The following is a 14862-nucleotide window of genomic DNA, read 5'->3' as shown; positions in this document are numbered from 1 at the left end:
ACGGAAAACTACCAGGTACCTAGGCATGAAGTTAGACGGAGTTATAGGGCAGTTAGAGGAGACTGTGCTCCATTTAGAGCTGACGGCGGGTCTGAACTACCTGATTATATCAGTTCCACAAGCCTTGGCTAACGCGCTTCTCTACCACCTTCGCCCAACAGAAGGGATGCTTAGCATCCGACCCAGCTTCAGAACCGAGCCCACTACCCGCGGCAATGCATTCCCCCAATGATGATAGGTGTGGTGGGCTGCATAGATCTGCCTCTCTTTGAACCTTGGGATGAGAATGGCCCACGGGCGCTGCTAGAGTTGCTCGCACTTGGTACGTCTTTCCGTTGAAGCCAGATGGGGGAGCTGGGACGCCCATTTCTCATGCTCTTGGTTTCCAATTGTATCTCGTGCGCGGAATGCAGCCAGGGCAGATTTGAAGTATAAGATTTGCTCCTTGAATAAGACAGCAATTCCTCACCTGCCCGTATCAAGAATTGCTTACCCTCCTGTTGTCAGTGCGGTCAGCGACATGTGCAGCATCACGAGCAATGATTAGCCAGCAAGCTAGCGGATTGCTCCGACTGCATGTGTCTCACGGTGCCTGTGGACTCGGCTTGCCCTTTTCCCCTTGTGATCCAGGGACCCATGTGGCTCCGCAAGACCTGCTTCGAGGGCACTGTAGCAGACTCACACCCCAGGTCAGGTATGCGGCGGCCAACCGTCCGTCGCACAAAATGGTACATCGACATGATAGGCGATGACTCCAAGAACATGAGCGAGCTTGTTCCCGGTTTGCCCGTGGACCCTGACAAGCACTTGCTCAAGTGGGGGAAATATCGCGGCGACCTCGAGAACCTGCTCAAATGCCAGAGAGACTCGGTGCTGAGCCAGCTCGATTAATGAGTCAATTGCAGCGAACATACACGCTGGCACAATCACTAATTTATCTAAGTAAACAGCACCTAACAAAATGTCAGGAGCTGGATCTTGCACCGATTCATGGTTGAAAGAATCGGGCATCATCCTTCGTACATACATAATCATACAAAGTCAGAATAATACACCCCCACGCCTCAGCAGCAGCTCAACCGTCTCCACCTGCTCCCTCACCCGTGTCTGCCGCCGCTCCATCTCATGAACAAGCGAGCCTGTGCCATCTTCCAACCAGGCCCCTCCTAGCCCGGTCTTTCCGCTGGGGTGATGATAGCGATGATGATGCTGTTGGTGGTGTTGAAAATGATTATGCTGCTGATAATGTTGATCCAACCGCTCATAACACGCCCCCGTTTCCTCCCCGGCTGTCATGGACAGCGGCAGCGACTCGCCACACGACGTATCCTCTTGCTGCTGCTGCTGCTGCTGCTGCTGCGCCTGAGCCGGCCCTGCATTACCCAGCGCCAGGACAACGCGGTCCAGCTGGTCGAGCAGGGAGCGCAGCAGGTTTGTCGTCGCCGCGATCTGCGAGAGCGATGGCGGCACGGACGGGCAGCCGGTTTGTGGTGGCGCTGCGTGGGGGTTGGTTTGCTGGTGCTGGTGCTGCTGCTGCTGCTGCGGGCCCGCTGTTAGGTAGAGCAGGCAGGAGGCGGACAGCGCGTCGAACACGCCGAGCAGGGCCTGGTGGGCTGCGTGGATGGTGAGACGGATCGAGGCGTCGAGCGCGTCGTCGATGGCGGTTGCTGGGGAGGAGGGAACGCAACTGCTGATGCAGTGGTCCGGTGGGTTGGTGTTGTGGGTTGGTGGTGATACGGGGGGGCCTTCTGCCGGTTCGGGTCTGGGAATTGTCCTGCTGCTGTCTAAGGGTGCTTGCGAGGGGAGGGTTGGCTGTTTGGAGGCGTAGGCGTGTACAAGGTAGACGAGAGTGTTGGCGGCATCGAGGATGTCGCTGACTGCTGGTGATGACAGCGGGACCGACGTCGTGGCTGGCGATGTTATGCGCAGGGCTGCAGCGTGGATGCGCTGAGTGATCTGGGCTATTTCCTGGAAGGTGTAGTCGACCGGGTTGGAATAGAGCCATGAATATATTCCCAAGGCGTTTTCCGTCTCCGAAGCCCTGTCAGGGATGGGCCCCTCGAATAGGGGCACACAAGGGATAGAGGTGGCGGTGGCGGCGTCCGAGAACGAGGTGAGATGGGCCATGTCGGTCATAGCCTGGCTGGCACTCTGACTGAACGGCGATAGGAACCACGACTCCGGAGTCAATGGCCCATCCAGACCGAGCTCGTGTTGGCTCCAGGACTCGCAAGTTGTGGGAGTAGCCACGGGGGAGAGCAAAGGGACCGTTTGGGGGGCGGCCTCGTGGTAAGACTCGCGAAGAGGGAGATGCCCCTGGTTCGCCAACCCAGTTCCCACTGATGAGGGAACGACAGATGGCGGCTGAGACCACACTGGGCTCGAGCTTGACGGCGACGAGATTGGTGATAGCGGGGTCGCTGGTGCGCCTCTCGAGACCCTCCTCGGCCTCCTTCGTGTCGGTGAATCTCGGTGAAGCTTTGGGCGGCCGGAACGTAGCTGGGCTGTGGCTTCGCTGTTAGCGTTGCGGGCTCGCGGTGGCGTGCGATCCGGAAGCCTACGGCTGTATATGCAGACGGCGCCGGCATTCTTACACCGCACGCATGGAGTCTCTGCGCTCATATGCTCAGCTGTGTTTGAATTGTTTGCTTCCGTGGTCCCTTCACGGCCCGAGGCGCCGTCCGCCGCTTCGGTAACGCATCGGACCTTTTGCTGATGGCAACGGTCGCACGATTGCCTGCGAGGCATTGGAGGGTGCGCCGCATCGACGAGTGGCGCTGAGCAGTGCAGCGAGACCGTCATGTTGGCCGAGGCGATATTCGGAATTGCTCTGCAAACTCAACCTAGTACACTCGCCGGAAGCGGCAAGTTGAAGTGGTTCAATCGCGATCCGTTGGCTCCCATGGGGTGAGCATTCCAGTACTACCATGTATATACGCAGGTATGTACGGTCTGGGGTGCGCTGTGAGACCGGGGCCGCCGGCCGGGGTGTCAATGGCATCTTGTCCGCTCCTGCCCTTCAAGGTACTTGCATCCATGGCGTACCCAACCTAAGGTACATATTGTGGGAGAGCGGGAGTTGCGAACCCAGCATGTGCCGCAGACCACTGAGACAACGTGGGGGCCGGCGTTAGTCTGGAACCATACTTTCAGTGTATAGACGACGCCGTGCCGTAGCGGCGCCGAGGACTTTTCGAGTGATGTGTTCCCGAAAGTTCCTCGCTCGAGAGCCACAAACTGGCAGGCTGAGCTACCATGCTCTCCCTGGTCGAGAATGGCTGCTCACCGGTCCCCTTACTCAGCGTTCAGGAGTGTACAACTGTACATGCGAACAGAATACCGGGAGCGAGGAAGCATGCAGGCTTGCGTCGACCTGAGTGGGGTTAGAGTGCCTGCTGCAGAGTGTGTCATGTATACTAGTTACACTGCTCCCCGGACAGGTTGCGATGATACTACCTGGATCTGGAGCGTTCACAAGGTCGGTTTTGAGTGCAGACCAGTCCCTGCCTTGAGGCGACCCCTGTTCTCTAACGTTAACTTCACTACCTACACTAGTTCATCTCCTTGGCATCTGCAGGCTGGCCCCCACTAGCAGGAAACAACACGGCCGCAGGAATGGGTGCGGGTCCTGCCGGAGAAGGGGGCACCAAGGCCTATCGGCCAATCACTCATTCGCATGGCGGTAGACGTTAAAGAGGTCCCGCCAAGACTAATTTCGGCCAATTGTCGGCAATGTTTTTACAGCGTCAGTACCCCGCCAAGACCGCCAAGGGGTTTGCACTATCGCCAAGGGTTAGTTCGCCGGGGGTACGGGGGGCGGCGCCAACCCCCCGCTGGTTAGGGTTCGGGTTAATGGTTAGGATTCGGGTTAAGGCTAGGGTACGGGTTAACCTTGTTTTCTTTTTTTTCGATTTGGTTGAGGTTTCGCGAAGTTGTTGCGACGAGTCTTTGTAATTCTTCGTTGTTGATGTTGCTCTAAGTCGTCGCGGCCCGCTTACCCTGTGGCGATTGTAAATACTTGTAAGCGGCAGTCTCCGAAATTAGTCTTGGCGGGACCTCTTTAACGACGACCCGCGTGGCACTCAAGCGCTGCGCCAGATGGCCGGCCCCGATCGATCAATCAAGCGCCGCTCGGTGAACGCCGGCGGCAAGAGAACACTCACGCCAGGGGGCAATTCCTGATCGCGTCTAGGGTAGTGTAGTGTACATCCATACACGGTGCGGATTGGAACATGGAAGGAGATGCCCGGTGCTGGCATGAGGCCTCAATGCCGGGCAGCCTCGGTTTCGGTCTCGTTACCACAAGAGGTTGCTTTCCGACCAGCAACGTTGCTAGCGCTCAGCGTCAACGGACCGACATGACTGTTGCCTGGAGCCGCTGGAACGCTTGTTCCGACGATCGACAGCCGGGAGGAGACGACGGAATACACTAGTGTGGTGGGGTGCCGTTGAACGATCAGGGGTATGGACGACTTGAGTAGTATTCTATGTCCTGTGTAGGCAGGTGGGGAGATAACGAGCAAGGCCCCTGGGGACGCGATAGTTAACTCACGCAGTTGCAGAGGAGGAAGATCGTGCCTCGCCACCGCCACACAGACAATCCTGCCCCAATCTGTCCCGAGGAACTTCGGGCGCTCGGTTTTTCCAGGGGCACTTCCAAAGTGCTGCCGAGGATTCGGAATACTGCACCTCAACGGACGCAAGTTCTGACGGAATACAGCATATGTTGCACATTGCACATTGTGTGCGCACTATTCAACCCCAAGACTGTCGACGGGTTTGATGGGTCGGGGCCGGGGGGGGGGGGGGGGGGGGGGATAAGGGGGGAGGCGTCCACCCTGACGGGCTGTCTTCTCCAGCCACCCTCCACACAACGCCCCTTGGTTTCGGAACAGCTCAACGAGCACGTCGACCCTCGTGAGGACGTTGGCAGTAAATGTAGCTGCGAAGCGGTGAAAAATGAATGGAAGGGGCCCGTAACCTTAGAAGCTAAAATCCGGAAACGTTGCATCTGTTATGCTGGTCAATGGACTGCGTGCCGCGCCGGATGAAACCCAAACCCCCCTTTGCCAGTTCGCGGATAATCTCGGAGCCCTACTGCGAAGGCGCTTGGAATGGACGAAGCCCGCCAACATCGGCCCGTTGGAGCTCCGTGGGCGCTTAACATTAGCTCATGCATGCTAGCGCGCCTATCTCCAAGTCCAGTCACATTGGCCTCCCAGTTCGTTCCTGCGTGGGGGTGCCGTTGAATCGCTCGCTTCCTGCGCGCAGAATGAGGAAAGAGCTAATCTTCAATGCTCTCGCCACGGTGAGTAGTCTCTACATGCTCTGTCCGTGGTAAGAGGCCGAAAATGGAGAGGCACAAGAACGTTGGTGGCGGCCGTCAGATGTTGGAATTCGCAGTCATAAGAGCGTAGGGGTGCAGCCACGCGCGCAGCGAGCACCGTTCCCAGGGGAGGGGAGAGGGGGAGAAAACAGCTATGCCATTCTAGGGAGGATTATTGCGTGTGGAACAACTGCGCGAGCTGCTGTTCAAGCTGGGCCGTCAGCTGCACCGAAAGAGTAGGCAGCACAATCAGATAGACCAGCGGCCGTAAGCATTGGGCATAACAGCGACAGTGGGGGGAATCAAACCCGCAAACCTGCTGGGACACAGTGGGTGGGAGACAACAGTGTGCCACGATCGGTAGACCACTTAGCCAACCACCCCAGTGTTGACTTACTTTACTAGAGAGAAAAGGAAACCCACAAGGTTCTTACTCGGTGGTCAGGTGGCAGACGACAGACGGCAGCTCGCTGGTGACAGATGGCAGATGTGTCCTTTGTAGCAGGGTGAGCTCAACAAGGAGACTCTCGGCGACAAGGTGAGAACAGGAGGTAATCAACGCTGCCCCCCTTTGTTACTTGGAAGTTGTGAGTTAACGACTAAACACCACGTGGCTCTGATTGTCTTGCTTTTGGCTCGACAATAGGTGGCTGGGGTGTACGAGAGGGTGCCGGCAACAGGTGGGCAAGTGCCCTAGTCTCCTTCGGAACTTGTGAAGTAAAGGGGTTTGGTGAGCTGCTTGCTGCTGGCTCATGTCCAAGAGAAGCAAGAACTCGCAACGGGCCTGAATAGGTTGAGCATCCCGTCTCCATCCCCTACAAATCGGCCGGCCCTGGAGAAACGATAGAGGAGGCATCAACTGGCCTTCTGAAGTCACCCGAGTTCACATGCCCTCCTGGTGGCACCAAGGAGTGCCATCACGCGGTTTCTAAGGCCTTAAACTTAATCCAAAGAATAGCCGGTTCCCCAACCACTCTATCTTCGACCCACGTGTAAGAATCTCAGATATTTCCCTCCTAAACTCTACGACTTGCTCTGGGTCAAACTAACCACAGCCATGGGTAAGAAGCGACGCGCCGACGCCATCGGCCGGGACAGCCACGCCGCCAAGAAGCTGCGCCCGCATCACCATCCCACCACGACGGCTCCCCCCAAGCCCACCAGACAGCAACATGAGCATTACAGAGCCGCAAACAGAAAGAAGCAATCCATCCTCCGAGACCTCCTCCCCAAAGCTGGGATGATCTACCCCTTCGCGAAGACCCTGATGAAGCGCCCGCGCAGCGACGTTGCCGTGCTGAGCGCCATCAAGAACGCCCTCGACACCCCAACCCTGTCCACGGCTCTCCTCGACGACATCCTGGCCGCCATCTTCCACGAGGCAACCGACCTGCTCCAGCTCCTCCAGCAGCAGAAGAAAACCTACCACCACCACCATTACGACGATGGGCTCAACCCATTGGCATTCACCGCCCTCCTCCGCGCCCGCCCGGCACTGCACGAGCCCTGGACGCGCCGCTCGGCAGACCTGTTCGCGCGCCTGTTCCTGACCCTGCGCGCGGCGCGGCTGGCGTGGCGGGCGCGCCCGCGCCCGCCGTTCGACGTCGGCCGGCACTGCCGGCTCGCGCGGGCCGTCGACGCGTTTGTTGCCGTCGAGGGCGTGCTGGATTGGGCTGGGCCCGGGCTGGCTGAGTGGTTGGTTCGCGGTGGGCTGGACGAAGGGTGGTATGGCGTTGGGGGGGATCTAAAGGATAGGGGCTGGGATGGGGAAGGGGCAGGGGGAGGGGCGGGTGGGGATGTGATGGAGTTGGATGATGATGATGATGATGTGTTCGGGGGCCGAGTGGGAGTTGGACGTCCTAGCCCGGCTGGGGAGGACGGCGGGGAGGCGATGGAGGTGGAGGCTGAACCGCGAGGCATCCCCGCCACCGCCGGGAATGGTGACGATACCGGTGTCGTCGCACGAGGTGTCTCCGCGCTGGACATTCGGATAGTCGAGCTCGTGCTGGACATGCACCGCCTTTACCTTGAGGTTCCACTGGATTTGTTGACGGCAGCCTTTCAGAAGCTGAGCCTGGAGTACCGAGGGTGGCGTCCATTCAGAATCGGGGGTATACGCGTCAATGTTGGCGGTTTGGACACCTTGAGCGACGATGAAATGAGCTGAGAGGGTAGGATGATGCGCTTGGTGATGATTGAGAAATGTATCTTTACGGGGGTACTTGGAGTTGGTGGCGAGCAAGGTGGGAGAAGAACGGCAGGTCGATGTTGTGGCACCGGTGACTCGTGAGCAAGCTTGATCCACTGTCGCTGGCGATGTTGGGGATTGTGTCACTGAGGATGTCTGATGCTCCATTGTGTTGCGAGCGCGCTGCTGGTAAAGCCAGCCCGCCTCGCAGCTGAGGGTTGGGTTTCCCTCTAGCTCGACCGCATTTGAATTCTCTTGGCTGGCCTGAGTCCTTCTGTCTTGCCTTACGCGGACGTCCTACCCCTGAGACAGTTCTTCAATCTTTTGGATTAGCCGGATCAGGAGGGAACACTGAACTGACCACCGTTTTGCGAAAATACAGCAAACCTCGGCACCTGGCTACGCGCTGGGAGCGGTGCGGAACATCCCTTGAAGTCACCGGCCATCTGAAGGGCTGCGATACTCCTATTCCGAGGTTGCGAGGCCGTGACCCTCAGTAGCAGCCAGCGCGTAGTCAAAACGTAGGCAAATAACCAGATAACCGCCAACCGCTGCATCCCATCCCATTGCCCCCTTCGGCCTTGGCAACGGCCTCCTCCAGTCCAATTTCTCCCTACCTATGCCAACAGCTTGCTCTGTCTCTCCAGGAACAAGACCTTCGGCCGGTCTTCCTCAAAGGTGAGCTGCTTGTCCGCCATGACGATCTCCACATCCATCGGCGCCTCCCGCAAACACCACTCCTGCGCGTCGTCGTTCTCATCCGAGCGCTCTCCCGGCAATCTCGGCACCTGCTCGTACCACAGGTGCACGTTGTACGCCCGCTTGAGCTTCTGGATCATCATGGCCTCGACGGCGCACCAGGCGCGCGTGTAGTAGAGGTCGTCGACCAGGCTGATCAGCGCGTTGCACTGGGCCACGATCATGGGCAGCGCGGTGACGCCCGGCATCGGGTCGTCCTGGTCCACGCAGGCATGGTCCTGGGATTTGAAAGGGGCGAAGTCAGCACAGTCCAAGCACGGGACGGAGCAGGTTTAGAGTTTCGGGCACGAATAGGGGAGTCAGGAGAGTGAAGCGCACCACCCAGATGCCGAGCGTCTCGGGGTCTACCGCGGGATGGAGCTTCAGGAACTCCTCGACCGCCGCCGTCATGCGGCGGTACTGCGTCTTGGCGTCATCGTCGGGCGAGTCGCCCTTCTTCTTGTCCTTGTTGATCCAGCGGTACGAGAAGAAAATCACAAAGCGGGTCGCGGCGTCGCCCGAGCTGGGCTCGAACCGGAGGGTCAGGGCGTCGCTGGATCGCGGGAGCGCGCCGTGGCGGCGGAAGTCGGGCCAGCGCATGAACTTGAGGTGGTCGAAGATGCGGCCGGCCTGCTCGTCGGTGGCGAGCGTGTCGGCGTACACGCGCCGCAGCTCGCGGAGCGCGTCGGCGCCGCCGCGCTGCCGCAGCACCGGCCGCATCTTCTCCTGGAACAGCTCGCGGTACTTCCGCCGGATCCTCGCGTCCGCTCGGCGCTGCTGGAGCTTGTTCTCGGCGTCCGGGTCCCCGCCGAGCTTGCGGCGGATTCCCTCCAGCACGAGCTCCTCGGCGGCTACGTCGCCGCTGAAGGCCGCGTGGTCGAGCGCGGTGTAGCCCTGCTCGTCGACCAGGTCCATGTCGGCGCCGGCGTTGACCAGCTCCTCGAGGTACTTGCGGTGCTCTTCTGACGGCTCCTTGCACATTGCCATGGCTGGCGTGCACGCCGGTGGAGGGGGGTTGAACTGCTTCAGGGCCTCGTCGCGTTGGCCGTCCAACAGCAGCGCGCGCCCGTAGAAGAAGCGCGAGAAAGCGACGAGCGTCGAATCTCGCTGCGTGGATTCCAGATCGGACGACAGACGGAGTGACGCGAGCGCCGAGGCAACGGCCTGTTTTGTATTCCCCTGCGAGGCATAGCAGAGGGAAAGACGGGCCTGGCCGACGATCTCCTGGGTCGCGGCGAAGCTGGCCTGCGCCGGCGTTTCCTTGATGCGCCGTGCCCTGTCGACGCGCTCGTTCAGCTGCTCGATGGCCAGCTGCAGCATCTGCTGCGACAGTTGATAGTTGACCATGCCTAGGTTGCCGATGGCCCGGCACATGGCCTGCTCCGCTCCGAGCTCCTCGGCCGTGCGGTACTGCATCTCGAACGCGCGTTTGGCGTCCTCGAGCCGGTTCATGTGGCGGTACACGACCCCCAACTCGCCGCTCATCTCGATCCGCTGCACGCTCGGCTCCGTCTCTGCGATGGCCGCCTCCAGGATCGCCCTCGCCGTCTCGTACCGCCCGAGCCGCCTGTTCAGGCTGCCGAGCTCGCCGAGGACTCGGCGTCTGTAGAGCGTCGCGTTCGGGAAGTCGACTCTCGACTCGCACAGTTGGAGCGCGTCGTTCAAGGCCACCAGAGCGAACTCCAGCTCGGCCGACTTGGCGAGGCGGCGGCCCCGCTCCACGAGGACCTCCCACGTCCGGAGAAGCTGAACCTTCTCGGCCAGGATTTGCGGTGTGGTGCCCGCGGGGTCGCGGACCTGCTTATAAGACTCGGCGTCCCGAGGCCCGAGCACCGGCGCGAGCTGCATGAATCCACGGTGGGAATCGAAGAAGAACAGGGTAGCGTGCAAGATGTTCGGCGCCACGCTCGTTGAATGGAACGCGCCGGCGGGGACGGTATACGCCATGTTGCGGGAGTGCGTCTCGGAGGCCGTCCGCGTCGCGCGCACCGGTTTTCCCGTGTTCTGCACGATCGAATATGTCTGGTGGGTTTTGTATGCCGCGTCCTGTCTTTTGCCGTCGCTCCAGGCCAGTTGATATACGGCGTGGGTACTGCGCGTGGGATCCTCGGTGGGCTCAACGTCGTACCGGTGATCTGTTCCCTCGCCGGCCAGGATCCAGCTCTGGGCGAAAGGCTGGTGTGAGTGAACGGCGAAGTCGGGGTTGCCGCGGTAGCCGTCGGGCAGCCAGGCATGGAGCCGGAAGAGCTCATCGATCGCGCCATCCTTTAACAAACTGCAGAGTGGGACGGCAAGAAAGCCCTGGGCACTGCGGGATGCTGTGCAGAGAGGGTGTGGAAGCATGCGGCTGGTGAGTGCTCCGTAGATGAGGCTCCAAACGAGGTCAAGGTCGTCGGCGCTTACGGGAAGCGATCGGCGGCCGGATTCACGCATGAAAGCGACGGCAAGCGTGATGTTGGCGACCTCTAGTGGGCCTCCCAAAGGAAGCTCCGCCTCGAAGGCAGAGTGCCAGCTTGGGAGCGAGCGAGCATCGACCTCCTGATCGATCTTGCCCTTTGAAAGCCAGTTGGCGACGGGCTCGACGTACTCCTTCGGTGCCCGCGAGGCAGTTGACACCCCTTCGAGGACATGTTCGAGGGCGGAGAGCGGGATAAATCCCTGAGCGGCGGGATCTTCCATGATCGCTGCCGGTGCCGGGCCGGGAGTGGTTATCGCTGCCCTGAACCGGCTTCACAAAAGGGGTACTGATGCCAGGCAGGGGTCAGAATCCGGGTTGCTAAGGCCGGGCGGGGTAGGCGCTCAGCCGCTTACCCCTGTGTGGTCGGCTTCGTCCAGGCTCCAGCCGCTTTAAGCGGACCGGGTGAGCAGATACTGTTCACCCTCAAACTCCAGTCGCGTGAGCCAGGGTGAGCAGGGGTGAGCAGGCTGAGCTGCAGGCGGCGACTACCTGCCCTCCCTTTCCCTCTCCCTCACCCCAAGCAACCAACCAAAAGCTTTTGAGAATCCTGAGTTCAGCAAAGTCGAAAAATAAATAAGAAAGGAACAAAAAAAAAGAAAAAAGAAAAAAAAAAAAAGAACCCGTAGTTATGGCGCCGCTTGAGCGTGCTGTATTAAGAGCGTCCTCCCCCGCTGGCGGGCACGACTGCCGCGCCCCTGCTGTGTCCTGCGAACTTCTGTCTCAGGACGCATTCGACAACGCCAACTCACCGCAGCGCGATACATGCCTTCATCTATCTGCGGTTGTGGCAAGCTGGTGGTCCATGGCCGGCGAATCCTGTCATGGTAGCCGAGACCACGTCGCAAATTCTTATACAGACAGAGGGATGTGTAGTACACGCAAGTCGGTGGCCACTGCGACGTCCACTCCAGCAGATCGACAGGGTAGCATAAGACTGACTGGCCGACCAAACAAGAGGTACAGGGTAGATGAGGTAGAAGATAGCCGGCCGAGGAAGCGGATTAAACATAATCGGTCACAAAGGCACCGCTCAGAGCGATCCTAATCCTCCTGCATCCAAGTATGAGCCCTGGCCATGCTCGCCCTGCCTGCCCTCTTCGCCCTGCCTCCGCTCGCCCTGCTTCAAGGTGCAAAGGTAAGGAAGGTATATTGAGTAGCTATTTGACTGATCCAATGGTTTTGCATGTGGTTAGGAAAAAAGAAAACTCAGGATCAGGTTTGTAAAAAGGACTAACGTCGGCATTGTCATTTGTGAGGTCCTCCTTGTGCGGTTCCTTGTGGAGAACCTCTTTTGTAGGGCCATCTACCCACCTCTTCCTGGTGCTACTTACACTTCCTTCATCTCCGTCATCCACTTCATCTACCACGAATACCATTCATCTCCTATCATCTGCATTTGCATTCCGGATCTTCCATCCTGCATCATTTTATGTTACGAGAGACTACGTGACCGTGTGGTTCCTCTGTCCTCTTGACAGCCCACTGTGCCCCGGGTTTTCCGGAGGAGCCTCCCCCCGGCCGTACTGTCCTGTCCGGACAGTGACTCTAGCCCAGACACAGCAGGGCACGATCGGCGGCGTGCCAACCGCCACGCTAGCTGCTTCCCTCCCCTCCATTCAGGAGGGCTTGCACGCGCGTATTCCATCAAGGCTCCTGCCTGCCCACCCGGGTCCGCGGGTGGCCTGTCTGATAAGGCCCTTCCAGGTCGGGGTTGGAGCCGGTGGTTCTGCTCGCCAAGCACTCGCCGCTGTCGAGGCAGGTAGGGGTAATGATAGCAGGTAGGAACTCGGCACCGGGGGCACAACGCCGGCACCACGCAGGCACAAGGGGCACAACGCAGGCAGCAGCACCTGAGCCATACCGCGGTCAAAGCGTAGACACCGGGGACAGCGGGAGCATACCGCAGGCACCAACCACAAAAGCACTGGGGCCAATGGGAGCACGGTGTGGGCACCACACGGGCAGGCAGGAAACCAGGAGTTGCTGCACTCAAGTCATGTGATATAGAGGAAGTTGGGAAGGTATTTGCGAAAAGCTGGGGCCCTGCCAAGAAAAGCTAATAAACAAAGGTGGGCGGCGCAGCCAAGCGGGTTGCCAACCCACATAGTGTAGAACATAATAGAAACAGGAAAGGCGCAACCAGCGGCTTGGCCAAGACGTTGCCCGCACTCCCGATGCTCCTCCAGACGTTACAGACGTTCTGGTCGTGAAGGCGAAGATCCCCTTCCCCACTGCCCCACCCTCTTCATCTAGTGTACACTAGATAGTGTAGCTTTCTCGATCACCAGTCTCATGCCTCTTCTCCTTCATGCATGGCCCTGGGAGGTGAGGACGCAGGCGGCGGCTGCTTACACCAGGACGTCCAGCCCATCCGAGCAGCCCTACCTCTGACCGCGTAGCAAGGCAGGATCCGTTCCAATTGTTTGAGATCGAGGCTCTCTCTTTGGCTTACCGGCCCTGGCTCAACAGGATCAGCTTCCCGAGACTCTACACAAATCCTGCGGGCATCTGATCCCTGCAATCCGGCGATCCATCACAAGCTTCCGTAATATCGGCAACACTTCAAGAGACGAGATCATATCATGGAGACCAAGCCTTTCTTCTCGTCGATGGCTATGAGAAGGTCTGGGAGGTCGTTCTCTGTTTAGCTTTGACTTCTCTCAGCGTCCACCGACGTCTCCCAACCGACCGGCTTCGTTCTTTCACATTGGCTCGCCATCGAGAAGTTCCAGATAACTCTCGTCTACGCTCTTTACAATACTTCTAATCGAACAACCATGGCTCGCCTGGCCCACTTCCTGGCCGTCCTTTCCCTTGCCGCCTCGGCTTTGTGTTCGCCCGCTGCCCCAGCACCCGGCTCGGTGGTTCCAGCACCCGGCTCGGTGGTTCCAGCCATCCCAGCGGAGGAGTCGAGTACCAACCTCGAGAAAAGAGGTATTCCCATGATCCCCCCTGTTCTACACCTCCATCGGTGGGAGGTCACATCTCGCCCCCGCCTAGTGTGGAGACTAACCAGCGTGCCCGGTAGCCCATTGCAACAATCTCCAGGACTGCTTGAACAAAGGCCTGAGGTGCCCCGCCGGGACTGGACACGGTTGCATGCTCTGCAGCGATGGACGCAACGCATTTGGACTTCCCGCCCACCAGTGCGCTTGCGCGAACAGCGCTGTCGCTATCTATTACTCCCTGCCTCACCACAGCGCGAGCGATGTTCGGTGCTTCGGCTGAGCTCAACTCCGGAGGCAAGGGGGGGAAAGAGTGGGATGTGTGGGAGAAATCCTGTCCGGGTCAAGTACATCGAAACTTAGGTAACTTTCGTCGAGCCTCAGTGGTCGTATCAACTGTCTGAGGTATAATGCTACCTTTGCTTCAACCTCTTTAACCTCTTCATGTTCGTCTCCTTGGGGATTGCCTTCCCCATCTGCTTGTGTAGCCACCTGCGCGAGAAAATCGGCAAGCCATTCCTTTCGTTTCGAAGACAGTTTCATTGATACGGTCGAGCCTTGAAGGGCGCCATGTACGGTTTTTGACCGCAGTTGAGTCGGGCAATAAAGACGTTGTTCTCAGTGTTTCCGTCACTGCTACTTTGCCTTTGTATGTCACGTTGTATTTCTTGGGTACTTACCAGGTAGGTATTAGAGATAACAATCCCCTAGGCATCCTTACGTGGGTAAGATTAACGGGCGGTGATGTTCAAGATGAAACAGAGTGTATAGTTCAACTCCCTGGGTATACGATCTTCAAGGATCTGAACACTTTCGTTCAGTTCTCTGTGTATTTGAGACTACTAGGTAACGTAGCTTCCAAGTTATCAGCGAGTGTACAGTATCAACGAGTGTGCGATTCCCTACTAAGACTCCCCTCAGTTACAATACTACGACACCAGGAATCAACGAGAATAGGTACATCAGAAGCAGCTCAATCAGACGCTTCTGCAACCTCCCGGCAAGTGCGGGCATGATGGTCATGCTTGTCACACTCACCACAGCAGCGAACCTTCGCACAAACCCCCTTGCATCAACAGCTACATTTCTTGTACTCCCTCCCTAGGTACGTATAGCCGTTTGGCCTAGTGCCTCCTGGGCATCCTGAAAACCAACTGAGCCTCCAAGCTGCACATGCGTTTTTTTGGCGAGCTTGCTTAGTGCCTCA

General features: G+C 58.6%; 4 protein-coding genes across 4 annotated transcripts; 2 read left to right on the top strand and 2 right to left on the bottom strand.

Annotated features, from left to right (window-relative positions):
- Positions 1-576: 576 nt before the first annotated feature.
- On the top strand, positions 577-891 carry THITE_152972 (uncharacterized protein; the record flags this gene model as incomplete). The annotated part of the gene is made up of 1 exon (XM_003651824.1): positions 577-891. One exon carries the CDS (start codon positions 577-579, stop codon positions 889-891), a length of 315 nt encoding a protein of 104 aa, XP_003651872.1.
- Positions 892-1350: 459 nt separating this feature from the next.
- THITE_2030560 (uncharacterized protein) lies at positions 1351-2778 on the bottom strand (the record flags this gene model as incomplete). The annotated part of the gene is made up of 2 exons (XM_003651823.1): positions 1351-2339; positions 2562-2778. Coding segments are annotated over 2 exons (1206 nt in total), but the record flags the coding sequence as incomplete, so codon positions are not given.
- Positions 2779-6383: 3605 nt separating this feature from the next.
- Positions 6384-7320, top strand: THITE_2127715 (uncharacterized protein; the record flags this gene model as incomplete). The annotated part of the gene is made up of 2 exons (XM_003651822.1): positions 6384-7025; positions 7171-7320. The coding sequence occupies 2 exons, from the start codon at positions 6384-6386 to the stop codon at positions 7318-7320; spliced, it is 792 nt and encodes a 263-aa protein (XP_003651870.1).
- An 811-nt stretch (positions 7321-8131) lies between these two features.
- On the bottom strand, positions 8132-10718 carry THITE_2033176 (uncharacterized protein; the record flags this gene model as incomplete). Its single annotated transcript, XM_003651821.2, has 2 exons — positions 8132-8491; positions 8592-10718. Coding segments are annotated over 2 exons (2487 nt in total), but the record flags the coding sequence as incomplete, so codon positions are not given.
- Positions 10719-14862: the final 4144 nt, after the last annotated feature.

This window comes from Thermothielavioides terrestris, chromosome 2, assembly GCF_000226115.1.
Source record: "Thermothielavioides terrestris NRRL 8126 chromosome 2, complete sequence".
NCBI classification, from domain to species: domain Eukaryota; kingdom Fungi; phylum Ascomycota; class Sordariomycetes; order Sordariales; family Chaetomiaceae; genus Thermothielavioides; species Thermothielavioides terrestris.
Note: the sequence above shows the minus strand (reverse complement) of the source record. Positions and strands in the feature narration are given on the sequence as shown.